The sequence below is a fragment of the Scyliorhinus torazame genome, chromosome 1 (assembly GCF_047496885.1).
Source record: "Scyliorhinus torazame isolate Kashiwa2021f chromosome 1, sScyTor2.1, whole genome shotgun sequence".
NCBI lineage: Eukaryota > Metazoa > Chordata > Chondrichthyes > Carcharhiniformes > Scyliorhinidae > Scyliorhinus > Scyliorhinus torazame.
The window spans coordinates 136,087,268-136,115,256 of record NC_092707.1 but is presented as its reverse complement, the minus strand read 5'-3'; the positions used below and the strand labels follow the sequence as shown (position 1 = coordinate 136,115,256).

Below are 27,989 nucleotides of genomic sequence, written 5' to 3'. Positions count from 1 at the left end.
GCATGGATTGAAGGTTGGCTAGCTAATGGGAAACTATTGGCTTTAATATGTCTTTTTGGGTTGGCAGGATGTGATGAGTGGTGTGCCATAGGGCTCAGTGCTGGGACCTCAACATTTTACAATTTATGTAAACAAATTGGGCGAGGTGACTGGAGGTATTGCTGCTAAATCTATTGATGACGAAGATAGATAGGAAAGTAAATTGTGAGGAGGATGTATAAAGGCTCCAAAGGGACAGAGGCTGAGTGGGCATAAAATCTGTCAAATGGAGTATAACATTGGTAAATGTGAAATTGTCCAACTTGGCAGAAAGAAGATTATTACTTAAATGGTGAGAGATTGCAGAGCTCTTAGATGCAGAGGGATCTGGGTGTCTTAGTACTTGAATCACAGAACTAGTATAAAGATAAAGCAAGGAATTAAGAAAGCAAATAGAATGTCATTTATGAGGGGAATTAATTACAAAAATATGGAGTTTTTTTTGTACAGGGTATTGGTGAGACCATATCTGGAATATTGTGTGCAGTATTGGTTTCTTATTTCAGGAAATATGTGAATGTGTTAGAATCAGTTGAGATTTCCCGGACTAATACCAGGAAGGGTGGGTTGTATTGTGAAGAAAGGTTGGAGAGGTTCGGCTTGATTCCAATAGGCTTGATTCCAATAAGGTTTAGAAGAGTAAGCAATGACTTGATCGAAACCTTTAAGATCCTGAGGGGTATTGACGGACGAATCTGGTGAGAATCTCTCCTCTGTTGGAGGATTTAGAACTAGGAGGTCACTCATTTAAGGTGAAGGTGAGAATTATTTTCCCTAGGGTCTTGAGTCCCTTGAATTCACTTCTCAAAAGGTATTGGAAGCGGAGCCATTAAAGATGTTTAAAGCAGAGTTAAATAGAGTATTGATTAACGGAGAAGTGGAGGGGGCAGTGGTGGTAATGGTGAGAGTTTATCGGGGTTAGGTGGGAATGAGGGGTTGAGGTAACAATCAGATCAGCCATTAACTTGGTGCAGGCTCGAATGGCCTACTCCTTCTAATTCGTATGTTTGTATGAGCTGTCTGGCACCTCAGCAACTCCCCCGTGGGATATGTAAGTGCATTGAGATCCACGTTCACCCCAATGAGGGATTCATGTGTCACTGATTAGTGCATGTGCTCCTGCACTTGAAATAACACCAAGGGATGAGTCTACACCGACCTTGAACAGTCTCTAGCCTGAATTCCAACAGTTGACAAATTGATCAAAGAACAATGCAGCAGAGGAGCAGGCCCTTAGGCCCTCCAAGCCTGTACCGGTCATGATACCACCCTTGGCCAAAACCCTCAGCACTTCCTAGTGTCGTATCCCTCTATACCCATCCTATCCATGTATTTGTCAAGATGCCTTTTGAACGTTGTTAATGTATCTGCTTCCATAACCTCCCCTGGCAGTTCGATCCAGGCACTCACCACCCTCTGTTTAAAAAAAAAAAACCTGCCTCGCCCATCTCTAAACTTTGCCCCACAGACCTTAAACCTATGCACCCTGGTGACTGACTCCTCCATGCTAGGAAAGAGTGCCTGCCCATCCACTCTATCCATGCCCCTCAAAATCTTGTCGGCCTCTATCAGGTCGCCACTCAACCTCCGTCGTTCTAATGAAAACAGTCCGATTTTATTCAGCCTCTCCGCATAGCTAACACCCTCCAGACCAGACAACATCCTGGTAAACCTCCTCTGCACCCTCTCCAAAGCCTCCACATATATCTAGTAGTGCGGTGACCAGAATTGTGCGAAATACTCCAAATGCGGCCGTACCAAGGTTCTATACAACTGGAACATGACTTGTCAGTTTTTATACTCGATGCTCTGTCCAATGAAGGCAAGCATTTCATATGCTTTCTTGACTATCTTGTCCGTTTGTGTTGCCACTCAAAGATCTGTGGACCTGTACACCCAAATCTCTCTGACTTTCTATATTCCTAAGAGTTTTACCATTTACCGCATATTTCCCCTCTGTTAGACATACCAAAATGCATTACTTGCTACAGATTTGAGGACTGCTTCTCCCAAAGGGTTGTGAATCTGGAATTTGCTACTCCAGAGGTCGGTGGACGCAGGCACAGTGAGCAAATTTGCAGAGTTAAGACAGATTTTTAATTGGTAATGGATTGAAGGGTTATGGAGAATGGACAGGATGGTGGAGTTGAGGCCAGGATGGGATCGCCTATGATCACATTGAAGGTATGCTCGGGAGGTTCAATTGCCTACTCCTGCTCCTAGGTCATGTGTTCTCGGGAGGCGATGCTCTGGCTGATTTTGCAATCCAGCTCTTGGTCTGTAGCATTGTAGGTAACAGATGAGGAACATATCAGCCATGATAGAATGGCGGAGCAGATTCGAGGGGCCGAATAGCCTAATTCTGCTCCTATATCACATGAACTGGCACTGAAATCTCCAAGAAGGGTCTAGAAGGGAAGGGACAGTCAAAACCTTTGAGAAGTATAAAGAAAGTAGGAAGGTACTTGAGCGGGAAATTAGGAGGGGTCATGAAAAGTTCTTGACAAGTAGGTGAATCCCAAAGCTTTTTATTCATTTGTAAAAAGCAAGAGGGTGGCCAGGGAAAGGATTGGACCACTTAAGGACAGTGGGGGGAAATCTATGTATTAAGCCAGAGGAAATTGGGGAGGTACTAAATGAGTACTTTGCATCAGTGTTCGCCAAAGAAAAGGACTTTGAAAGATAATTCTTGGGTAGAATGAGAGTCTGGGTCATCTTGACACCAAAAAGGAGGAGGTGTTGGGTGTTTTAAAAGACATTAAGGTAGATAAGCCTCCTGGGCCTGATTAGATTTACAACAGAATACTGAGGGAAGTGAAGGAGGAAATTGCTGGGGCCTTGACTGACATCTTTGCATCCTCATTGGCTACAGGTGAGGTCCCAGGGGACTGGAGAATATCTAATGTGGTACCGCTGTTTAAGAAAGGTAGCAGTGATAATCCAGGGAACTATAGGCCAGTGAGTGAGCCTCACGTCGGTAGTAGGTAGATTCTGCACAAAACTCCAGGTGGGGCCATAGCAATGCTTTTTATAGTTGCAACAACACTTCCTTGCCTTTATACTCCATTCCTTTTGCTATAGATGTCAACATTCCATTTGCTTTCCTTATTATTTGCTGCAGCTGCATACTCCTTTTTTGTGATTTGTGCATGAGGACACCCAGATCCCTTTGCATCGGAGCACCCTGAAGTCTCTCCCCATTTAGATAATAAGTTGCCTTTCCATTCAACTAAAATCCATGACCTTACTTATCCGTGTTAAAATCCATCTGCCACATTTTGACCCACTCTCCTAACTTATGCCATATATCCATTTGTAAGGTTCTTATTTCCTTATTGCAACTTACTATCTCACCTATTTTTGTGTCATCTGTGAATTTGGCTATAGAACCTTATAACACTGTACCCAAGTCGTTAATATAGATTGTAAATAGATACGGCCCAAGGACCGAACCCGGTGGCATCCCACTAGTTGCATCTTGCCATCCAGAGAAAGACCCATTTATCTCGCCTCTCTGTCTACTGTCTGTCAGCCAGTCTTCTATCCAAGCTAATAAGTTACCCCTAATCCCATGTGATCTTACCTTGTGAATTAACCTTCTGTGCGGCACCTTATCAAACGCCTTCTGGAAGTCCAGATATCGACATCTACAGGATCCCCATTATCCCCATTTGCTTGTTACATATTCAAAGAACTTAATCAAATTAATCAAACATGATTTGCCCTTCATAAAACTATGCTGACTCTGATAGCGCTTTGGCTTTCCAAATGTCTTGACATTACATCCTTGATGATGGATTCTAACAATTTTCCACCAATAGCTGTTAAACTAACTAGTCTGTAATTTCCCACATTCTGCCTCCCTCCCTTTTTGAATAAGGGTGTTACATTAGCATTTTTCCAATCCACTGGAACCTTTACTGTGTCCATGGAATTTTGGAATATCATAACCAATGGATCCACTTTCTCTGCCGCCACTTCCTTTAACACCCTAGAATGTTGGCCATCAGGTCCTGGAGACTTGTTTGCCCTCAATCGCAAGACTTTGTTGAGTACCGTTTCTCTATTGATGCTGATTGTTCCAAGTTCCACTCTTTCTATTACCTCTGAATTGCCCATTCCTATAGGAATGGCACTAGTGTCCTCCAACGTGAAAACTGAGAAAAGTATTGATTTAGCATCTTTGCCATTTCTGTGTTCCCAACTATTAACTCACCAGTTCATCTTCCAAGAGGCCAACATTCACCTTAGCGACTCTCTTCCCTTTTATGTACCGATAGATGCTTTTGCTGTCCTTTTTGATATTCTGCGAATTTTTTTCCTGTAATTTACCTTGGCTCTTTTGATTATTTTTTTTTTAGTATCCCTTTGTTTATGTTTGAAAGTTTCCCATTCCTCCAGCCTACCACTGGCCTTTGCAATATGATATACTTTGTTTTTTGTCTTTATAATGTTCTTGACCTTCTTGGTTAGCCATGGAGTTTTTTTTACCCCTCTTCCCATCCTCCTTCCTCACTGGGATACATTTTAGTTGTGAGGAATTGAGTATATCCTTAAACAATTGCCACTGCTCATCAGCTGTCCGACCTTTTAGCCTTCCTGCCCAGTCTACATGGGCCAAATCTGTCCTCAAGGCTATGTAATTTCCTTTGTTTAATTCCAGAACACCAGTGTGGGACTCCACTTTCTCGTCCCCAAACTGATCTTGAATTCTACCATACAATGGGTGCTGCTCCCGAGTGGCTCCTTAACAATGAGGCCATTAATTCATCCCTCCTCATTATGCAATACCAAATCCAGAATAGCCTCCTCCCTGGTTGGTTCCCCAACATACTGTTCCAGGAAGCAATCCCTAATGCAGTCAATGAACTGTGCCTCTGAACTTCCCTTGCCAATTTGATTCCTCCAGTGTTTGTGCATATTAAAATCAACCATTATTATTGCCGTACCTTTCTTGCAAGCCCCCAGTATTTCCTGCTTTACACTATGCCCCTGCTGTTTGGGGACCTATAGATTACTCCTATTTCTGTTATTTCTTATTTCTACCCTGACTGATTCAACATCTTGATCTCTAGTGCTTATGTCATTTCTCATTGCAGCACTGATCCCTTTCCTCACCAGCAGGGCTAAGCCACTTCCTTTTCCTTTCATCCTGTCTTTCTGAAATACTGCGTCCCCTTTGATATTCAATTCCCAGACCTGGGGCGAGATTCTCCGACCCCCCCGCCGCGTCGGAGAATCACCGGGGGCTGCCGTGAATCCCGCCCCCGCCGGTTGCCGAATTCTCCGGCACCGGATATTCGGCGGGGGCGGGAATCGCGCCGCGCCGGTTGGCGCCCCTGCCCCCGCCCCCCGCGATTCTCCGGCCCGGATGGGCTGAAGTCCCGCAGCTAAAATGCCTGTCCCGTCGGCGTAGATTAAACCACCTACCTTACTGGCGGGACAAGGTGGCGCGGGCGGGGTCCTGGGGGGGGCGATCTGGCCCCGGGGGGTGCCCCCACGGTGGCCTGGCCCGCGATCGGGGCCCACCCATCCGCGGGCGGGCCTGTGCCGTGGGGGCACTCCTTTCCTTCCGCCTTCGCTACGGTCTCCACCATGGCGGAGGCGGAAGAGACTCTCTCCACTGCGCATGTGTGGAAATGCCGTCAGCGACCGCTAACGCTCCCGCGCATGTGCCGCCCGGAGATGTCATTTCCGTGCCAGCTGGCGGGGCACCAAAGGCCTTTTCCGCCAGCTGGCGGGGCGGAAATTAGTCCGGTGCGGGCCTAGCCCCTTAAGGTTGGGGCTCGGCAACCCAAGATGCGGAGCATTCCGCACCTTTGGGGCGGCGCGATGCCTGACTGATTTGCGCTGTTTTGGCCGCCAGTCGGCGGACATCGCGCCGATACCGGAGAATTTCGCCCAAGGTCTCCCTGTAACCACGTTTCAGTAATTCCCACCAAGTCATAATCTTTTGTTTTTATTTGTGCTGTTAGCTCATTAAGTTTGTTACAAATGCTTCTTGCATTTATATACAAAGCTTTTAAATTTGTTTTAATGTTAGATTTCCCTACTCTTCTATAATTCCTTGGTGCATAAAGACATTCACCTGTTCTGTCCCTCACTTTTATTTTCTGGTAACCACCTACCACATTACCAACCTGCACTCTTACCTTCTCCTTTAAATTGGGTTTTCTAGTTTCCTCTACAACTGAATCTCTTCCCCGCCCCCCCCCCCCCCCCCCCCCACATTTAGTTACGCGATTCGCTAGGACTCGGGTCCCAGCATTATTCTAATGAACAGGTTAAGACCAGCCCTTTGGAACAGGTTCTCTCTTCCCCAGTACTGGTCCCAATGTCCCATGAATTCAAACCCATTTCTCCCACACCATTCTTTGAGCCACGCATTTCCTCCTTAATCTTATTGATCCTATGCCAACTAGCTTGTGGTTTAGCTAGTAACCCACCCCCCCGAATGGCTCCTTGTACCACGGTGCTGTGGTCAGTCTGCTCGTCCTTCCTGCAATCTTCATTCCTGTCCACACAGGGAGCAAGAATCTCAAACTTGTTAGACATGGATAAAGGCTGAGGCTCCTGCAACCCTACCTCCTGGATCCCTGTGTCTGCCTCACTCGCAGTCACACCCTCCTGTCCCTGACCACTGCCCGAATTTATGTTAGTTATACTAAGGGGTGTGACTGCCTCCTGGAATACAGTGTCCAGCTCCTTCTCCCCCTCCTGGATGTGTCGCTGTGTCCGAAGCTCAGATTACAGCTCATCAACTCTGAACCAGAGTTTCTCAAGCAACCAACACTTAACTACAGACGTGCTTACCGGGAACCACAATGGGGTCCACCAGCCCCCACATCATGCAGAAACAACACATCACCTGACTCTCCATGTCTATTTTATTTAATTATTTTTAAATTTGGTTTGTAAATCCTAATTTATTTTATGAACTTTTTTTTGAATCTCCTTAATACCTCTGTCTGAAACCAATTTATAAACTGTAATAAAGTGGGTTTTCAAATGTAACAGTTTCCCTATTGTAATCAAATCACAGCCTTCCTGTGATGTCCTTTGTTTTTTTCCCCCAGTTGGAACTCTCAAATTCAGAGAGAGACAGTACTTCCTTATCCTCCCTAGTTGCAATCTGTCTAATTACTGATCAGCTATTCTCCTCTCCGCTGCGATGTCTGGAACTCCTCTCTCCGACTCTGCTCTCTTCTCTCCCTTGTAGGCTCAGCTGCCAGTTTCACAATGTCGCAGTTCCACCTACCTTCCAGTTTTCACCCAACTCCAAAATGCACTCTCACTCAGCCAAAGCAGCACTCCCAGTTGTGAAGGATGCAAATCTGCAATGCTGTGATTGGCAACGAAGCAGTAAGGAAATCAAACTCCTACGGAGTCGTGCTCGTGAAAAAAATGCCTAGAACGCATGACTTTATCATAAACAATAATTCCTTTCACCAGCAACACAAACACAAGACCTTTTGGTAAAACACATGGTTCAGACCCTATTACTGACTCAAGATAATCATTCATACAAGGGACCACAGATGTCAACGTCACCCACCATGATACATTGACAGTGACTGGACCAATGACCACGTGTCCAATTTATGACACTGGCCCACAAACAATGGAGGCAACAGAAGCAGTGCCACAAGACAATTAACATCGAAGCTTCAATGATCTCACTAGGTTGGCCCGTCTCAGTCAGTGCCTTACTGTCAAACTTCAGCCAGCAGGAGCTACAGTGTGCCTATATTGCCTGGTCGATCTTAAAGTTCACCATAATAAGTACCTGCAAAGAGTCTCTGCCAGGAAACATGACTGGTTTGACAAAAATGACCAAGAGATACAAGATCTAATTGAGTGTAAGCACGAATGTTTCCAGTCAAAAAGAAAAACCGGAGTCCTACAACCAGCTGAAGGCAGTGGCAGAACACAAAACCCACAACATAACAAATGAGAGATAGATAGTGTGCGTGATTTTGAAACATGGCAGAGATGCACAGCTGCACAATTTCATATCCCTCAACCTGGAAGAAGAGCACATGCTGATAGATCTTGGACGCTGTGATTATGACTATAATCCAGAAGAGAAACCAATCTGATTACAGTAATTTCAAAGGAAGCCCCCCCTCTTTCTCTCTCTCTCCTCCAGGGAAGATTATCGCAAGGATCCTCTTCAACAGCTTCCTCGAGTAGCTCTTCCCAGAATCACAGTACGCTTTTCACCTGTTGAGAAACACTAGGTGATGTTCGCTGTACAGCAAATTCAAGAAAAGTGCAAGGAACAGCGCCAATCTCTCCTTTTGCAGATGTGTACAGAGAAGCAACGATTTCTAATGTGCATGGAATATTGAAGTAATTGATTCGAGCATCACAAGTATTCATGTTCAATGCTCCTTCCGATTATTACAATGAAACGGTTCATATTCTGCTTTTTAAATCAACAAAACAACATTGTCCTGTTGTAACTAACCCAATTTCATTGAGTGTCTGCTTTCTGCCAGTTGCCAGGTGATTGCAATTAGACACTTGCCAATAAGCAAAAATCAGCACCCTAATACTTTTAATGCGTGTGTGTCAGGATATCTAATCCATATTTTTGATTAGATAAATGCTAGTTGACCAAATGTGTTAATCTTACTTCAGTTTCAGATTACTGTTAATTTTCTTTGAAGGATTAAATGAGGTGAGGTCAGATCTTTGGAAATGATTGGTCGAGTCAAACATCATCGTCCTTAGCACTGTAAACATCAGTTGCAAACCTTGCTGTGTTGACTTGGCAGAGTCCTCACTAACTTCTGGGGGTTTGTGCTAAAATTGGGAGAACTGTTGTCAAGCAACAACCTGACATGTCATACTCACGGAATCATACCTTAAGATAATGTCCCAGACACCACCATCAATATTCTTGGATATGCCCTGTTACCGGCAGAACTGATCCAGCAGAGGTGGCAGTACATTGGTATATGGTCGTGCACGGAGACCCTGAGAGATGACCCGACCTAGGCCCACTACCCCGCCATATCCCCATAACCCCATATAACCTGCTCATCACTGGACACTAGGGTGTAATTTAGCATGGCCAATCTACCAAAGCTGCATCGCTTCTCGGCCTTTTGCTAAGATGGTTTTTGAGGTCAGGCGTAATGCCTGGATCTGGTATGTCCCTTGTGGGGATCATGAATTGGATTCAATTTGAATTGGTTTTTGGAGCAGGCAAGGAACTGGATTAGGTGTTTGCCCCTGTCCACTCTCTGCACTCTGGCTTTGTAACTATGATAAAGTAGTTTTCAAAAAAAATCTACCAAACCTACACATTGGATTTGTTTATTGTCACGTGTACCGAGATACAGAGTAAAGTATTTTTCTGCGAGCTACTCAACAAATCCTTAAGTACATGAAAAGAAAAGGAAATAAAAGAAAATACATAATAGGGCAGCACAAGGTGCACAATGTAACTACATAAACACTGGCATCGGGTGAAGCTTACAGGGGTGTAGTGTTAATGAGGTCAGTCCATAAGAGGGTTGTTTAGGAGTCTGGTAACAGCGGGGAAGAAGCTGACGAGTCTGTTCGTGCGTGTTCTCAGACTTTTGTATCTCCTGCCCGGTGGGAGAAGTTGGAAGAGTGAGTAAGCCGGGTGGGAGGGGTCTTTGATAATGCTGTCCGCTTTTCCCAAGGCAGCGTGGGAGGTGTAGATGGAGTCAATGGATGGGAGGCAGGTTTGTGTGATGGACTGGGCTGTGTTCACGACTCTCTGAAGTTTCTTGTGTTTTTGGGCCGAGCAGTTGCCATACCAGTCGGTGATGCAGCCAGATAGGATGCTTTTTATGGTGCATCGGTAAAAGTTGGTAAGAGTTAATGTGGACATGCCAAATTTCTTTAGTTTCCTGAGGAAGTATAGGCGCTGTTGTGCTTTCTTAGTGGTAGCGCGACGTAGGTGGACCAAGACAGATTTTTGGAGATGTGTACCCCTAGGAATTTGAAACTGCTAACCATCTCCACCTCGGCTTTGTTGATGCTGACAGTGCTTTGCTTCCTGAAGTCAATGACCAGCTCTTTAGTTTTGCTGGCATTGAGGATTAGATTGCTGTCGTTGCACCACTCCACTAGGTTCTCTATCTCCCTTCTGTATTCTGACACGTTGTTATTCGAGATCTGGCCCACTATGGTTGTATCGTCAGCAAATTTGTAGATGGAGTTGGAACCAAATTTTGCCACGCAATCGTGTGTGTACAGGGATTGTAGTAGGGGGCTAAGTATGCAGCCTTTTGGGCCCCCGGTTTTGAGGACTATTGTGGAGGAGGTGTTGTTTATTCTTACTGATTGTGGTCTCTGGGTCAGAAAGTCAAGGATCCAGTTGCAGAGTGAGGAGCCAAGTCCTAGGTTTTGGAGCTTTCATTTGAGCTTGGCTGGGATTATGGTGTTGAAGGCGGAACTGTAGTCAATAAATAGGAGTCTAATGGAGGAGTCCTTGTTGTCGAGATGCTCTAGGGATGAGTGTAGGGCCAGGGAGATGGCGTCTGCTGTGGACCGGCTGCGGCGGTATGCGAATTGCAGTGGATCAAGGCGCGTTCTGGGAGTATGAAGGTGATGCGCTTCATGACCAACCTCTCGAAGCACTTCATTACGACTGACGTCAGGGCCACCGGATGGCAGTCATTGAGGCACGTTGCCTGGTTCTTCTTTGGGACTGGTATGATGGTGGTCTTCTTGATGCAGGTGGGGACCTCGGAGCGGAGTAGGGACAGGTTAAAGATGTTCGCGAACACATCTGCCAGCTGGTCTGCGCAGGCTCTCAGTGCATGACCAGGGATCCCGTCCGGACCCATCGCCTTCCGAGGGTTCACTTTCACGAAGGCCGATCTGACGTCGGAAGCTGTGATGGTGGGTATGGGTGTGTTATCGGCTGCTGGGGCACTCAACAGCGGATTGTTGGTTTTCTGCTCGAACCGAACATAGAATGCATTGAGTTCATAGGGGAGAGGTGTGCTGCTGCTGAAGATACTGCTCGGCTTTGCTTTGTAGCCTGTTATGTTGTTTAGGCCTTGCCGCAACCGCTGAAAGTCTGTAATGTTAGACTGTGACTTTAGCTTGGTCTGATATTCCCTCTTGGCATCTTGGATGGCTTTGCAGAGGTCGTACCCGGATTTCTTGTATAGGTCAGGGTCGCCTGACTTGAAAGCTTCAGACTTGTCCTTCAGTAGGGAGTCAATCTCGCAATTGAGCCATGGTTTCCGGTTGGGGAACGTACGTACTGCTTTCTTTGGCACGCAGTCGCCCACACATTTGCGAATGAAGCCTGTACTCATTTAAATTGGTTGCTGAGTTCTTAAATATGGACCAGTCCACTGTCTCTAAGCAGTCACGTAGGAGCTCTTCTGTTTCCTTGGACTAGTTCTCCACGACCTTCTTAGCTGGGTTCTCCCGCTTGAGTTTCTGCTTGTATGCTGGGAGAAGGAGCGCCGTCATATGGTCTGATGATCTTTTGACTTGTACCACAATATTTATATGGCTAGTCCATTTCAGTATCTGGTTAATGATAACCCCCAGAATGTTGATAGTGGGGGATTCAGTGATGGTAATGCCATTGAACTATAGATCTTTTAAATATGGAAATGCATTGAAAACAGTCTTAATGAATAGAACGATGAGTTGGTAAAGTGCGCAAGTCCATTCAGCCCCAATGTCTGGCAACCTTTTGAAAGAGCTAAACTATTAATTCCACTCCCTTGTTGCTACCCCAGCCTTAGCAATATTTTTATTTTTAGGTACTTGATTCCTTTTTGATGGTTATTAAATCTGCTTCCACCAAGTTTTCAGGCAGTGTATTCCAGATCATTATGACTTTATGTACAAAATTTAAAATTAATTTTTACTTTTTACTCCGCAGGTTTGTTAGGGTTACATCACCAGGAGTTCTGCAAAGTGCGGAATCTTAAATAATATGGGTCATTGAGATAATAGATGCTGTTTGCATCAAATTAATGTTTCCTTTGTATGCAGTTTTTCTTCATTTTTGGTGTGTCACCATCTTGACAAAGTGATTTGTATGATGCACATTTTGTGAATTGTGCCTCTCCCGATGTCATTTCTGAGGAGCTTCTGTATCTGTTGTTCAATTTACAGATCTTGAACCTGATTGGGTAATTATTTTGGTGACTAACGAGTGACTCATTTGGTTTGTGCTTTTTCTTAACAAAAAAACTCAGCACAAACTTTCGATCAGTTTTATTTTGTTTTGTGAACATGTCTGACATTGAGGTGGATACATGATAACGTGGCAAACTGGAACTTTTGAGGTCGAGTCAGCTTTGTGTGGCCCGGTATGGAAATTCATCTATTTCCTCCCAAGGAGCCTTGGCTTAAATGGTGAATGTCCTACCACAACCCTGATTGAGGTAGCTAACTGTATACGCACACTAAGGTTTCTATTTCTCCGTGTCCTCCCTACCAAAATGATTCACTTCCCATTTCTCCCAATTGAGCTTCATCTGCCAGTAGTTTCCACCCCCACCCCTCCACATTCCACCAACTTGTCTGTTGTTTGGAAGTTATCCTTCTAACAGTTCACAATGCTTCCAAGTTTAATATCATCTGCTAATTTTTTAAGTGTTTCATATGCATTGGGTTTAAATTATTAAGATATTGAAGGAGAGTTGGAAGGTTTCTTAGCTGAATGCCAGTGGAAGAACCCCATACTTCAGAATAGCTGGAACACTAAGAACGAAAGTGAATTGAAACGCTATGGCATACCTTGGTTAGGACCCAGGAGAAGTCAATAAACCCTCAAGTTCCTGTATCCTGTGGGGGAATTTTGTATCCTAAGGGTTTAAAAGTATCAGTTTCCTTTTGTTGGAATTTCCAAGTCTGCAGTATAGGTATTTACAAATATGGTATTAAGTTCACAATGTGTGCTTTGTTTAACTGTTGGGCAGTAAAGTTTTTAAAACATGAAATATTGCATAAATACGATAATTTAAATGTACAAATTAGGAGCAGGAGTAGGTTACTCTACTCTGGTCTGCTCCACCATTCAGTAAGGTCATGGCTAATCTGTTTGTAAACTCAGTCCCAAATTCCTGCCTTGATAACCTTTCACCTGCTTGTTAATCAAGAATCTATCTCGCTCAGCCTTAGAAATATTGAAAGGCTCTGCTTCCACGGCCTTTTGAGGAAGAGTTCCATCGACTCCTGACCATCGCAGAAAAGAATTTTGCCGCCTCTATTTTTAAATTTTTTTTTAAAGAGTACTCAGTTCTTTTTTTCCCAATTAAGGTGCAATTTAGTGTGGCCAATTCATCTACCAGGAACGTCTTTGGGTTGTGGGGGTGAGACCCATGCAGACACGGGGAGAATGTGCAAACTCCAGACGGACAGTGACCCGGGGCCAGGATCGAACCTGTGTCCTCAGCGCTGTGAGGCAGCAGGGCTAACCGCTGTGCCACTCAACCTCCTCTCTATCTTTAATGAGCAGTCCCTTTTAAACAATGACCCCTAGTTCTAGATTCTCCGACAAGAGGAAACATCCTCTCCACATCAGCCCTGTCAATGTTCCTCAGGGTCTTAAATCTTTTGGTTTAATTTTGTTAAGTTCAAAGTTCAAATTTCCCATCAAACATTATCAGTCTCTAAAGTGTTTGAAATAAAGTATATTGTCTGATGCGAGGGAAAATATGGCTCTGTTTGTTTTTTCATGGATATATCTACTCTCCTTGGGTCTGTACTCATTGGCGTTTGATGTATGAGAGATGACCTTATTGAGACATATAGGATTCTCAGGGGGCTTGATTGGGTAAATGTGGAGAGGATGTTTGCCCGTGTGGAAGAGTCTAGGACCAGAGAGCATAATCTAGTTTGGGGTTACCCTTTTAAGACAGGCGAGGAGGAATTTCTTCTCTTAGAGGGTAGTGAATCTAGAAATCTTTAGCGCAGATGTCTGTAGAAGCTGGGTCCATAAAATCCCTACAGTGCAGAAGGAGAACATTTGGCCCATCACGTCTGCACCGATGCTCTAAAAGAGCATCCCACTGTGGGAGGAAACCGGACTACCCAGAGGAAAACACGCAGACACTGGGAGAATGGCAAACCTCACGAACAGTCGCCAAGTCCAGAATTGAACCCAGGTTCCTGGCGCTGAGTCAGCAGTGCTCACCACTGTGCCACCGTGTAGGCCATTAAATACTTTCAAGGCTGAGATAGACAGACTTTTAATCAGTAAGGGAATCAGGTTATGGGTGTAAGGTAGGAAAGTGAAGTTGAGGATTATCGTATTCAATCAGTCATGATCTCGTTGAATAGCGGCGCAAACTCGATGGGCCAAATGCCTACTTCTGCTCCTATGTCTTATGGTATTTGAAATAATATTTCTCATATTTGTAATATTTCTTGCACTTTACAAAACCATATTCTGATGCAAGTAACTGCCCTTTTTACTTGCCCAAACTTCACTATTTGCATCTTGGATTTTGAAATAGAGGTCTGTAGTGGGAATGACTGGGCACCTTGAGCTCATCTGATTTCTGTCTGCCAACAAATATCTGATTTTTTTTCTATAAATGTTGGTCCTTTCATATTATTGGAATGCAACAAAAATATTTTCAACAGTCTTGCACCCATGCTTCTATTTTCGTTTGGACAGCTTGTATCCAGAACTTAAGGAGCAACAGCTCTGGGTGTGTGGGGAAAACGGGCTGGGTATTATCTGCATCAAGGTTTAAAATTATTGAATTTATATATGACACTTGTTTTATCCTACTTCGCACAGTGGATTTAGCCTCTTTACTTGCAGCTCACATATTCAGATGAAAAGGTTTTCTGTTGTTTACTTACTGGGTATCAGTTTACTTAATTCAGTGGCAACATGTGAACATATCTCAAATCTGAGGGAAGAATATGGAGTGAACTCCTAGCGTGTCAGCTGCATGTGGTTGTTTTCCTGATTATTTTACAGGTGTCCTTGATTATCGAACATCTTATCCTTTAAACCCACGTCTTATCCTTTAAACCCAACTAAGTGATCGGTCTAGGATTAACCATGCAGCTGCACTTAACATTTTCGCTTGGTGCAGTTAATGATGGGCTTTACTGTAAATCAGGCCTCACGTGTCACTTTGAAATAAATCAACAGTTGGGGAGTATCTGACACCAATGAGCTTTTGTGACCAGGTTATATAAGGCTGTGAAAACTTTTTCAGACATAATACCTTTGGAAGAGGAACAGACATCATTGTCCTATATCGCAAAAGGAAAGAGCACCACGGCACTAGACTTCAATGGAAGATCCACAGGACTCTCAGGAGCGGCCTGTAAGTTATGTGATGCTCACTTCTGACCAAAGCCATAATGTACTAGATTTTTATTGTGTTAAATCTTGATTTTCAGTGAGACAAGTTTTATTTTATTTTTATTTCAATATTTTACACTGGTATTGAGTGGGCAATTTCTTGTAATTTCAGTTCTGTATCTGAAGTGACTGCGAAGCCTTCCTTCCCCCTCTTTCCTGCTCCCACTGTTTTGTATTGTCTACTCCTCCCTCCCATCAGTTGCCCCTTCCCTCATCCTCTCCTGTGCTGCCCCTTCCTCCTCTGCCACTCCCTACCGCTCTCTGCCACCCTTTACAGATTGCTGACTACTTCCACTCATTTCATTTGTCCCCTCATTTCATTTGTCCCTTTCATAGAATGGTCACAGAAGTGGGCCATTCAGCCCATCATGTCTTTGCTGACTCAAAGCATGAACCTCTTGGCTTGTCTATCTCCCCTGCCTTTTTCTCTTAGCCCTGCATTTGTTTCTCTACAGATAATTACAATTTAATCTGCCTGCCCCCAATTTTTTTTTTATGGAGCAAATGGTTAGCACAATCCCTGTTATTGCAGGTAAGGATCCGAGTCCCAAGGTATCAATTGATCCTGAGAGTGGTGGAGATAAAGAATGCAGATTTAAGGCAATTGGCAAAAGAAATAACAGCAACAGAAGACAAAGCTTTTGTAATAAGCGAGTGGTTTGGATCTTTTTCCCCCCTCATGCTACCATTGCTTCTTTTGCCAATCACAAAACATTACTTGCTTATGTATTCTCTAGGGAATACAGCCAATACTCCCCACCTTCCCACATAAGCAATAACTTAAGTAATGGTACTAACTGATAAATGAGAGAGAGGTATTTAGACACTCTTTAAAGCAAAAATCCACATAGATGGACAAAAGAAAGTTAGATTTGAAGAAAGCCACTTTATAGTTTGTTAACTGTGTTGATTTTCCATTACAATCGTGAATCCCTCAACACCAGACGTGCTGTTCCACTTTTGGGAGAATTTTGTATTTGTGTTTTTTGTCTAGATGCCTCTTTGCTCCTCTGTCCACCTTTTAAGTCCCTGGAGATTCTTGCATCCATCTGCAGCCACCCCCCTTCGCGCTTGCCCTTTCCTGCTCGTACGTTTTCTCTCCCACCCCCCCCCTTCCTGCCTGAACTTTGAGCTGTTAATGCAACTGTTAATCCCAGTTACTACAGATAAGGATCCAACTTCCAAGGTGTTACAAATCTTTTGTGTCCTCCATTCTTGCTGGGGTTGTGGGGTGGGGTGACAAAAATTCTCAAGAAGAGTAACTACTTTAAATTGTGTGCAAAAGAGATGTTTAGCAAGGTGGATATATTTGTGACTTGAATGAAGAAACTGTAACCTGGAATACCTCCCAACTCTTTTAAAAATTCATTACATAGTCCATTTAAATTTTGTACAACTATTTTATGAATAACTAGTTGTATCACTTGCTTTTCCAGGTGAAGAAATCACGCCATGATTTAGATTCCACAGATGAACAAACTTTAAGGTTTGTAGGGGTTTATGTATTTAAAATCTTTAATACCTTATGTGCTGATTGTGTTATTAAAACTGCAGGAAGAAAATCTGCAGCTTGCCTTCATCCAGTTCAAATACCGTACCAGTAACTGAATGCTACGGTATTGTATATAAACTTGTTTATATTAATGAACAGTAATTTTCAGGTTACACTTATTTGTGCCACAAGATTTGAGAGAACACTTCCTATACATACGGAGGTACAGTGTCAATGGAAGAACATAAATGTGGTTTGCTTAGTAACTGTGGGTTCTATTAATATATGTATCTACAGTATTCAAACTTTGACTGATGGATTTTAGTTTGGACCTTTATTCATTCTTGACAGTTTTATTTAAGGTAAATGCTTGCAAATGATTAAATAAAGCAATACTGATTTCCAAATAGTTCCAGTAGTGAATACAAGATGCCTGGGAGTGGCAGGGTAGATATATTTTCCGTCAGCAAATATTTAAAAAAAAAAATTAAAAATAAAAATTTCTTAAGATATTTAAGGAAAAAAGCCATCACCCAATATGGGGCGTGGAACCATAACCCTGAGGGTTAAGAGTTCCATTATAGAATCATAGAATCCCTACAGTGCTGAAGGAGAACATTTGGCCCATCGGGTCTGCACCAACATCTCTGCTCTATCCCTGTAACTCCACCTAACCGTTGGACACTAAGGGCAATTTAGCATGGTCAATCCACCTAACCTGCACATCTTTGGACTGTGGGAGGAAACCAGAGCACCTGGAGGAAACTCACGCAGACACTTGGAGAATGTGCAAACTCCACACATACAGTCACCCGAGGTCAGAATCGAATCCAGGACTCTGGCGGTGATGCAGCAGTGCAAACCACTGTGCCACCATGCCGCCCATTTTTTTTTTTCTAGAAGAAGGCCATTTGGCCCAGAAGTCTGCACCGACCCTCCGAAAGAACCCCCCCACCCCCTCCCCAGGCCCAATCCTCCGCCCATCCTCTGCCCTCTCCTCAACCCCACCTAACCTTTAGACACTAAGGGGCAATTTAGCATGACAAATCCACCTAACCTGCACATCTTTGGACTGTGGGTGGAAACCGGAAGAAACCCACACAGACACAGGGTGAATGTGCAAACACCACACAGACAATCACTCGAGGTCGGGATCAAACCTGGGTGCCTGTGACACATACAGTTCGAACCACTGTGCTACTGTGCCACCCCAACAACCGAGCTAGCTGGCTTGTGTGGTAAAACACTGCACTCGTTGAAATAAACACAACATTTTAATAAAGCAAGAAAGTTGACATTGGCATTGAAAGATCACTCCACAAGTGACCCTTGTTAAAGATTTCAAAATCACTAATTCCTGCCACCCACCCGTAGACTGGAAAGGCACGTGCACTGGTGGCCAAGTGCGCATGTGCAACTTTTATGTGAAAGTCAGATTTAAAATAACTTTGTCTGTAGCTAAGTTGAAGTAAGCCTCAATTCAGTATTGGCATTCCCACCTTTGAGTCAAAATATCATAATTCCAAACCTCAATCCAGACATTCCATTGAGCACTGAATACATGGCCAATATCCAATGGGGTACTGGTATCTCCTGGCAGTGGAGTGATGAGCCTCCCCCCCCTAGCATCGTATGAAGCCAATTCTCATGGTAGGCAGTTGAGTCATGTGGCATGTATTGGCTGACTATTTGACTGGGGTTGGGGGAGCGGGATGGACACTACTGTTCATAAAAGTGAAAGGACTTTGTACAAATAGAATCCAGAGCACCATCTGGCGGATGTGACGAAATGGAAGAAAAGGATGTGCTATTGGACATTGAAAGGAAAGATCTAACCCAGAACATTTCATGTAATTGTGATTTATGCAAAACATAAGGGATCCAAATGCAGTCACTGTGTGATTTCAGCTACAAGAGATAAATAAAGCATTGTAAAAGTTGGGCTAATGGAATTTTGTTGATGTGAAAAAGGTTGCTGGGGAGTAGATAATTAAGAGACTGCGCGATCTACCCGAATGGGAACAGAGTCCCAGTGCGCAATTAACCGATGTTTCCTGGTGCTTCCATCCCCATCCACTCTCCAGGCCCGATCTGATCGTTCCGAGGGTGCCAGGCTGCCTGCTGGAAGTGGCACATGGACATTAAGCTGGCACCCCCTGGCAGTGCCAGTGTCCGGTTGGCTTCAGTAGTGCCAGGATGCCATCCTGCCCCCAGGTCAAGCACCTTGGGGTACCGATTCCCACTTGTGGGGACCAGCACAGAATAGCGCTTGCCCAAAGTCTCCCAAGGAAAGGGAGTTAGACCCCACATCTTGGGTAGATCTCGGGAATGCATTTGAGAGTGAAACTGGCTGTCTCACTCTAATGTACAGATTTTCCACAAAATGATCCTGCCCAGAATGGGCAGGATTCACATCGCGAGATCATGTTGTATCTCGCGAAGTGTGGCGAGCCAGGTTGATCCCGGAAGAGGGATTTCGTGGCATCTACCGACCGAGCTGTGCTGCATGACTGGTCGATCTCGCCTATTGTGTTTACCTTTAGTAAGATGATGTAGCTAATGGTAGGAGCCAGGGGCTGAAGCAGCCAGATGTTGAGTTTTGGAGTTCAGTTTTGATCTGTTTCTGAAAAGTCTGGCGAGTTAAACAGTAGATTGACACAGGCAAGAATCTGCAAACTAGTTTCCTGAACGATCTCTCTCTCAAAGCAGTTTATCTGCGACATCTCTTTACTGCAAGTATTCAGGGTTGGCTAACTGTATTGAAAGGTGGATTTTGACTCGGGATTTTGCTTGAGTGGGGATGAAAGATGGCAGTTAGGAATTAGTGTATCATTTCATTGTTAAACATTGTTTAGTTGGTAATTATAAGCTATTTTCTTTATGATAAAGTTAATTTTAAGATTGTTAATAAAAGTGTGTATTAAAACACCATATCCCTATTTGTGCGTGGAAACACTCTTTAATAATCTTTATTAGTGTCACAAGTAGGCTTACATTAACGCTCCAAAAAAGTTACTGTGAAAATCCCCAAGTCGCCACACTACGGCACCTGTTCGGGTACACAGAGGGAGAATTCAGAATGTCCAATTCGCCTAACAAGCACATCTTTCAGAACTTGCGGTAGGAAACTGGAGCACCCGTAGGGAACCCATGGAGTGCAAACTCCGCACAGACTGACCCAATCCGGGAATCAAACCCAGGTTCCAGGTGCTGTGAAGCAACTGTGCTAACCACTGTGCTACTGTGCCGTTCAGGTACTGTATGGATGTAGTGTGGGCATGTGGAGTGATGTATATTAACATGCAACGCAGCCAAAATGGGCAAAAAATTGCCTAACTATTTAATATTTTTAGTACAAACATATTAATGTCGAATATGTTGTGCAGAGGTCACTTATGAAAATGTAAGCAACCATTTCTCCTTGTGATTCAAAGAAATGCACTGTGTTCATGCATTGTTACGAACAACCTAACTTTCCTTCTAACCCAGCACTCCAAACTGCTGAGTTTATTTTTAGCATTAAAAGCTAATATGCATCTATCTTGGATGGGAATCGAGGGATATGGACCCAGGAAGTGTAGAAGATTTTAGTTTAGACTGGCAGTATGGTCGGCACAGGCTTGGAGAGCCGAAGGGCCTGTTCCTGTGCTGTACGTTTCTTCTTTGTTCTTTTCCAATTTTCACCTAGATTTCAATTAAACAAGGTGAAAATGCCTATGCACTGCTGCTTGGTAAAACTTAGTCCAGGGAAAGTTGATGGAATTCATTCTCTTTCTGGCTGGACATCAGATAGAATGGTTCTTAAATTCTTAACAAATAGTTGTTGGGGAGACGCTTCAAAAACCACATTTCAATTAATTACGTAAAATTTTAAGGTTGATTAATGACAGTGTATGAAAGGATTGAAATCTTTTTTCCCCTTCATATTTCCCCAGGACTGGAGAGCTGCAGAACCTAATCAGACTGCAGAGTCACACAAATAGAAATGATGTGCAAAAGTCTGAGGCCAGCAGTCTGGCGAGTAACCTCACTCTGCCAAATGAAACAGAAGGTGAGCCAAGCTCATGATTACTTTTATTAAGGCATTTATATGAACAGTAAACACAAACAAACACAAGAGCAAGAACAAACAGGAACATCAAAGTAAATAAATAAATAACTAACCCCCCTGCCATTCCCCTCCTCCCGTTATGCCTTCCCCATTTTAGCCCCTTTATCTCCCCCTCCTGCTGCTGACGCCTCAATTCTCCTTGAAGCTAATGAATGGATTCCACCTCCAGACAAACCCGTCAACCGATCCTCTTAAGACGAACTTGATTTTCTCCAACCTTGGGAACTCTGCCAGGTCTCTCACCCACACCCCTCATTTCAGTGGCTCCGAGTTGCTCCACTCTAGCAAAATCTCTCCGGGCTACCAGGGAGGCAACGGCCAAAACATTGGCCTTTATCGCCCCCCTGGGCACCTGTGTCTTCTGACACTCCAAATATCGCTGCTTCTGGAACCGGGGCTACATTCACCCTCAACACCTCGGACATTACGTCCTCGGACCCCTGCCAGAACTCCTTCAATTTCAGACATGCCCAAAACATGTGGACGCAGTTCGTGGGCCTCCCCACGCACCACCCACACCTGTCCTCTACACCCTCAAATAACCTGCTCATCTTGGCCACCATCATGTGTGCCCAATGCACTATCTTAAAATGAATAAGGCTGAGCCTCGCACGACGAGGACACATTCACCTTCCTCAGCCTCCTTCCCCAACCCAGCTTCCATTTCCCCCCCCCAAGTTCGTCTTCCCATTTCCGTTTGACGTCTCCTATTGGGGCTCCCTCCCAGTCCATTAGTCTTTGCAGATCTCGGACACCTTTCCCTCACCCAATCCTTCCTTCGATAGCATCTTATCCTGTAATCCCAAGGGTGGCAAACCGGGAAAGGACGGCACCCGCTTTCACACACAGCCTGTAAGCATCTTAACACGTTTCACTGGGCAACTCATATGCCCCCTCCAAGTACTCTAAACTCGCAAGGCTTGCCTCCCACAAACTGGCCCCCAAACCTCTCGATCTCTGTCGGTCGCCACCCTGAAACCTCACGCCCAACCCCGCCGGTGTAAATCTGTGATTGTCGTAAATCGGTGCCCACACCGAGGCACCTTGCAGCCTCCGATGCTGCCTCCACTGTCCCCACATCCGCAGGGCCACCACCACCACCACTGGGCTCATGGAGTACTTGGCCAGCAAGAATGACAGAGGTGCCGTCAGCAATGCCCCTAAATCCGTACCCCTGCAAGAGGCCGTCTCCTTCTGCCCCCAATGCCGACCACTCCCTCATGACCCACTTTCTCACCAAGCAATGTTTGCTGCCCAATAATTCATTATGTTTGACAAGGTTAACCTGCTCACCCCCGTTCCAACAACACCTTAACCCATGGGGTTTTCCCTGCCCACAAGAACTCGGAGATCAAAGTATTGACTTTCTTAAAGAATAATTTTGGGACGAAGATCGGGAGGTTCTGGAAGACAAATAAGAGCCTCGGCAGCACTGTCATTTTCACTGTCTGCACCCGCCCCGCCAGCGACTAGTGGCAGCTCATCCCACTTCCTAAAATCCCCCCCTCATTTGTACCACCAACCGTGCCAAGTTCAACTTGTGCAGCTGCTCCCATCCCGCGACAACTGGATACCCAAATGTCTGAAGTTCGCCCCCATCATCTTGAATGGCAGCTCTCCCAACCTCTTCTCCCGCCCCCTGGCCTCGATTGGGAACACCTCACTCTTCCCCATTTTTAGCTTGTATCCGGGAAACCAGCCAAACCGGAATGCTCATAATCCCCCCCGATGCCTACCAGTGGGTCCGAGCTATAAAGCAGCAGGTATAGCGAGACCCTGTGCTCAACTACCAGCACCCAATGCAACAATCGGACCCAGACCACAAACCCCTGCCCAAACCGTACCCATCCCCCCTTCCCCCGGGGGCCAGGGGCTCCAAATCATAAAGCCTTTAAAACTCCTCGAATACCCCATTCACTCCCACCGGGTCTGGTGCTACTCTTCCCCTCCCATCCTTCACCCTTCTAATCTCCCTCGCCTTCTCCTGCTTCCTGAATTGGTGGGCCAGCATCTTACTTGCCTTCTCCTGTTCTCATACAGTGCCCTTCTGGCCCTCCACAACTAACCTACTGCCTTCCCCGTGGACACCAACCCGAACTCCACCTGGAGCATCTGCCTCTTCAGCAATCCCGCCTCTGAATACCCCCTGTCCAGCCGCAGAATCTCTTCCACCAACCTTGTCGTCTCTGCTCACTCCACCTTTTCACTATGCACCTGGATAGATATGAACTGCCCCCTAACCACTTTCTTGAGCACCTTCCAAAGCATGGTGGCTGAGACCTCCCCGTATCGTTCAGTTCCATATACCCCTGAATGGCGGCCCTCACCCGCTCGCACTCCACCTCTTCCACTAACAACCGTATGTCCAGTCTCCAGTACGGGCGATGGGTCCCTCCAATCCACCTGCAAGTCCACCCAGTGGGGCACGTGGTCTGAAACCCCGATCGTCGAGTACCCCAAGTCGATGACTCCCACCAACTGCGTCTTGTCCACCACAAAAAAATCAATCCGAGAGTACACCGTGTGCACATAGGAGAAGTACGAGAACTCCTTCGCCCTCGGCCCCTCAAACCTCCAAGGATCATCACCCCCATCGCTCCATAGCTCCTTCACCACCACTGACACCCTCCCTGACCTCGGCCTCGACCGGTCCTACCCTGGTTCAATGACTGTGTTAAAGGCTCCTCCTATGATCAGCCGGTACGTGTCCAGGTCCAGGATCTTCCCCAGCACCCGCCTCATAAACTCCACATCGTCCCAGTTTGGGCATAGACATTTACCAAAACCACTAGCATCCCCTCCAGCTTCCCAATCACCATCACCAACCTCCCTCCCGAATATGCCACAATGTTCCCCACCTCAAATGTCACCCATTTATTTACCAACACCGCCACCCCGATTGCATACCTCCGTAACACAAAGAACAATGGAACATGAAAAGGCACACTCGCCCTCAACGCTCCCCAAAAATCCTGCCATCAAACCAACAAAACATCTCAAAGGAGAAAAGTTCTCCCAACAATCTACAAACAAAAATAAAAAAGACAGAAAAAGCAAACATCTCCTCATTTGTCCTCCACAGTTCAATGTGGTCCTCCTGCCAGTCTATTATCTCTTAAAAATTCGATCGCCGCCTCTGCTGTTCCAAAATAATGCTCTTGGCTGTTAAAAGTCACCCAGAGGCGGGCTGGGTACAGCATCCCGAACTTCACACCCCTTTTGAAGAGGGCAACCTTTACCCGATTGAACCCGGCTCTCCTCCTCTTCGCCAGGTCTGTGCCCAGGTCCTGGTACACCTGAAGCTTGTTGCCTTCCCAGGTGCACCTCTTTGCCATGCCCACCTCGACATCTTCTCCTTATCCAGGAATTGGTGAAGACGCACCACGATTGCCTCGGCTGGTTCACCTGCGGCTTCCTCATCAGCACCCTGTGCGTGCTGCCGATCTCCAGGGGCCGGTCGAAGGCCCCCTCCCCTATCCGCTCCTCCAGTATCTTGGCTCCATATGAGCCAGTGGCCGCTCCCTCAATGTCTTTAGGCATCCCCACAATTCTTAGATTTCGATCTCCAGGAGCGATTCTCCAGGTCATCCACCTTAACCTTTAATCGCTTCTGGATCGTTCGCATCATTCCAATCTCGGCCGCCAACGAGCTAAGCTGCTTCTCGTGCTCCCACCACCTCATCCACTTTCCGATGGCCTGGCCCCGAGACTCCAGCCTCTATTCCACACAATCAATTCCTGCTTTTAATGGTTTCACTGCCTCGGCTAGATCTTCCTGTGCTTCCCTCCTCTGCCGGCTGAACTTCTCATTTGAGAAGTCCACCAGCTGCTCCGTTGACCATTTGACAGGTAGGCAGGGCAGACCTCCGCCATCTTGACCTGTGTCGCACGAAGATTCTCTTGCTCCAACTGCTCCCTTTTTTTCGACCCAAATCTGGTCTGTGGATCAATCCACCAGTGGAGGTTAACTTCTTCCGTCACCTTTTTTCACCAAAACATCCACCCAGCAAGCAGGGGAATGGTCCAAAAAAGCCACCTGGAGCGGGACCTGCCAAATGTGTGACCGCTCACTCCCTGGCCACCACCTGAAGTCCCCTCAAGCTCATGATTACTTAAAAGTATCAGTGCTTTTTTGACCGCTCTAGCTTTCAAAATCCTTTTGTCCACTTCCAGTGTTGATTACTGGGAGTGAAGTCATGCCATGTTTCTCTTTTTCCAGCTTTAGCTCTGACATTGAGGGCACTAGTTGCTACCCTGGCTACAACTAGATAACTCAATTGAAACTTGAACTTTCATCTTCTGGTCTGAATAGCGAGACCACACATTACTTTTTACAAATGGAATTTATAATTTGCACATATAACTTTTTTCCTTCCATCTATTCCCTCCAATTTGGGCTTGTGCTGGTTAACATCAATAATTCTCATCCTGTTTTCAAAATTGTCTTGCATTTTTTCATTGATCATTATTGTCTCACCACTTTCTTTCTGTTAATATACTGTATTCAGAATTGGACATTCTGAATTCTTCCTCTGTACCCGAACAGGCGCCGGAATGTGGCGACTAGGGGCTTTTCACAGTAACTCATTGCAGTGTTAATGTAAGCCTACTTGTGATAATGAAGATTATTATTTGTCAACTTTTCAGCTTTGTTAGTCCTTGCATGTTTTATTTCATATTTTTTATATTTTGTTGCTTTTTATAGCTGAATTGCAATTTTTTGTTGCATTTTCGTTTAACCTTCTACCTGTTGCCTTCCTCATTGTTTACCATGCTATGCAATCCCATTGTGCGTGAATTATTTCTTCATTTGAGAACAATAGCTTTTATGTGTCAGGATGAGTGATATGTCTGCTCCTTTGACTTTTTTCATCATTGTTCTTTACATAGTTAAAAATGAAGTGGTTCAAAGCAGTGAATCTGAAACTGCAACAGGGAACCGATCTGTTGATGCATATCCAGGTTCAGGTAAAATCTTACCAGTGCATGTCACTGCTTCACAGTTACTTGTTTAAAATCTGTTAGTTTGCAAAACAGATTAAACCTGTTTAAGGATTGGATCCAGAGGAATTTCTGTTGCTCTCCCTCTCCCTTCTTTGTGTCACCATTGCTTTTTTAAACAAGTCGCCTTAAAACAGTGTCTCCTCAATTTGGACCCTTCTGCCAAACATTTTCTCCATATTTCCTCTGTCTCGATCCCTCATGATTTTGAAAATCTCCATCAAATCTCAGCTCAATTTTCTCAAACGAAAATTACCCTAGCTTCTCTAGTCTATCCTCTTAATTATGCATCTCATCCCTCAAACCATTCTTGTACACCTTTGCTGCACTCTCTATAAAAGCTTCACATACTGATTGCAGATGATACCAAGTTAGGTAGGAGGGTGAATTGTGACGTGGATGCAGGGATCCTACAGCATGATCTGGACAAGTTGGGTGAGTGGACAAATCAATGACAGATGCAGTATAATTTGGATAAGTGTGAGGTTATTCACTTTGGAAGCAAAAACACGAAAACCGATTATTACCCGAATGGTTGTAAATTGGGAGAGGGGAGTGTGCAGCGGAACGTGGCTGTCCTTGTGCACCACTCGGAAGGTAAGCAAACAGGTGCAGCAGGCGGTAAAGAAGGCTAACGATATGTTGGCCTTCATTGCGAGAGGTTTCGAATATAGAAGCAGGGATGTGTTGCTGCAATTGTACAGGGCCTTGGTGAGGCCACACCTGCAGTATTGTGTGCAGTTTTGCTCTCGATGGAGTGCAGCGAAGGTTTACCAGACTGATTCCAGGGATGGCGGGACTGTCATATAAGGTGAGATTGACTAGGTTGGGATTGTTCTCTCTGGAGGTCAGAAGAATGAGGGGATCTCATAGAGACTTATAACATTTTAACAGGACTAGACGGTAGATGCAGAGAAGATGTTACCAATGGTACAGTTACCAATAGTACCAGGGGCTGTTTGGCACAGGGCTAAATTGCTGGCTTTGAAAGCAGACCAAGGCAGGCCAGCAGCACGGTTCAATTCCCGTACCAGCCTCCCCGAACAGGCGCTGGGATGTGGTGACTCGGGGCTTTTCACAGTAACTTCATTTGAAGCCTACTTATGACAATAAGCCATTTTCATTTTCAGTGGGGTGTGTCCAGAACCAGGAGTCACAGCCTGAGGATTCTGGGTAAACCATTTAGGACTAGATGAGGAGACATTTCTTCACCCAAAGAGTGGTGAGCCTGTGGAATTCATTACCACAGGAAGTAGTTGATGCTAAAACTTTGAATATATTCAAGAGGCGGCTGGACATAGCACTTGGGGAGGATGGGATCAAAGGCTATGGGGAGAAAGCAGGATTAGGCTATTGAGTTGGATGATCAGCCATGATCGTGATGAATGGCGGAGTAGGCTCGAAGGGCCAAATGACCTCCTCCTATCTTCTATGTTTCTTAGTGTGATGCTCAGAATTAGACACAACAGGAGATTGGTCCGGAGGGGGAGGAACACCGGGTGTCGTTATATGCTGATGACCTGTTATATGTTGCAGACCCAGTGGAGGGGATGGCGGAGGTTATGTGGATCCTTGGGGAGTTTGGGGACTTCTCGGGCTATAAACATAACGTGGGGAAGAGTGAGCTCTTTGTGGTGCATGCGGGGGACCAGGAAAGGGGGATAGACGAGCTACCGCTGAAGAGGGCGGAGAGGAGCTTTCGATACCTGGGGATCCAGGTAGCTAGGAGCTGGGGGGCCCTGCACAAGCTCAATTTGACACGGTTTGGTGAAGCAGATGGAGGAGAACTTCAAGAGATGGGATATGCTGCCACTCTCCCTGGCGGGTAGGGTGCAGTTGGTCAAGATGACTGTCCTCCCGAGGTTCCTGTTTGTGTTCCGGTGCCTGCCCATCCTAATCCCCAAGGCTTTTTTAAAACGGGTAAACAGGAATATTATGGGATTCGTATGGGCGAATAAGACTCCGAGGGTGAAGAGGGTGTTTTGGAGCGTAGCAGGGACAGG

The 27,989-nt window shown here is 45.3% G+C and overlaps 1 protein-coding gene across 5 annotated transcripts in view; it reads left to right on the top strand.

Annotated features, from left to right (window-relative positions):
- The window catches only part of LOC140413105 (protein phosphatase EYA3-like), a 123,732-nt gene that overhangs the window by 13,182 nt on the left and 82,561 nt on the right, over positions 1 to 27,989 (top strand). For 4 of the 5 annotated variants that reach the window (XM_072500881.1, XM_072500876.1, XM_072500878.1 and 1 more), the window contains exons 2-5: positions 15,234 to 15,344; positions 16,819 to 16,868; positions 20,810 to 20,925; positions 25,876 to 25,953. In XM_072500881.1, coding sequence (XP_072356982.1) covers positions 15,312 to 15,344; positions 16,819 to 16,868; positions 20,810 to 20,925; positions 25,876 to 25,953 — 277 coding nt within the window. In that variant the 5' untranslated portion in view covers positions 15,234 to 15,311. The remainder of the gene's footprint in view (positions 1 to 15,233; positions 15,345 to 16,818; positions 16,869 to 20,809; positions 20,926 to 25,875; positions 25,954 to 27,989) is intronic. The other variant, XM_072500880.1, reaches the window with a different exon arrangement.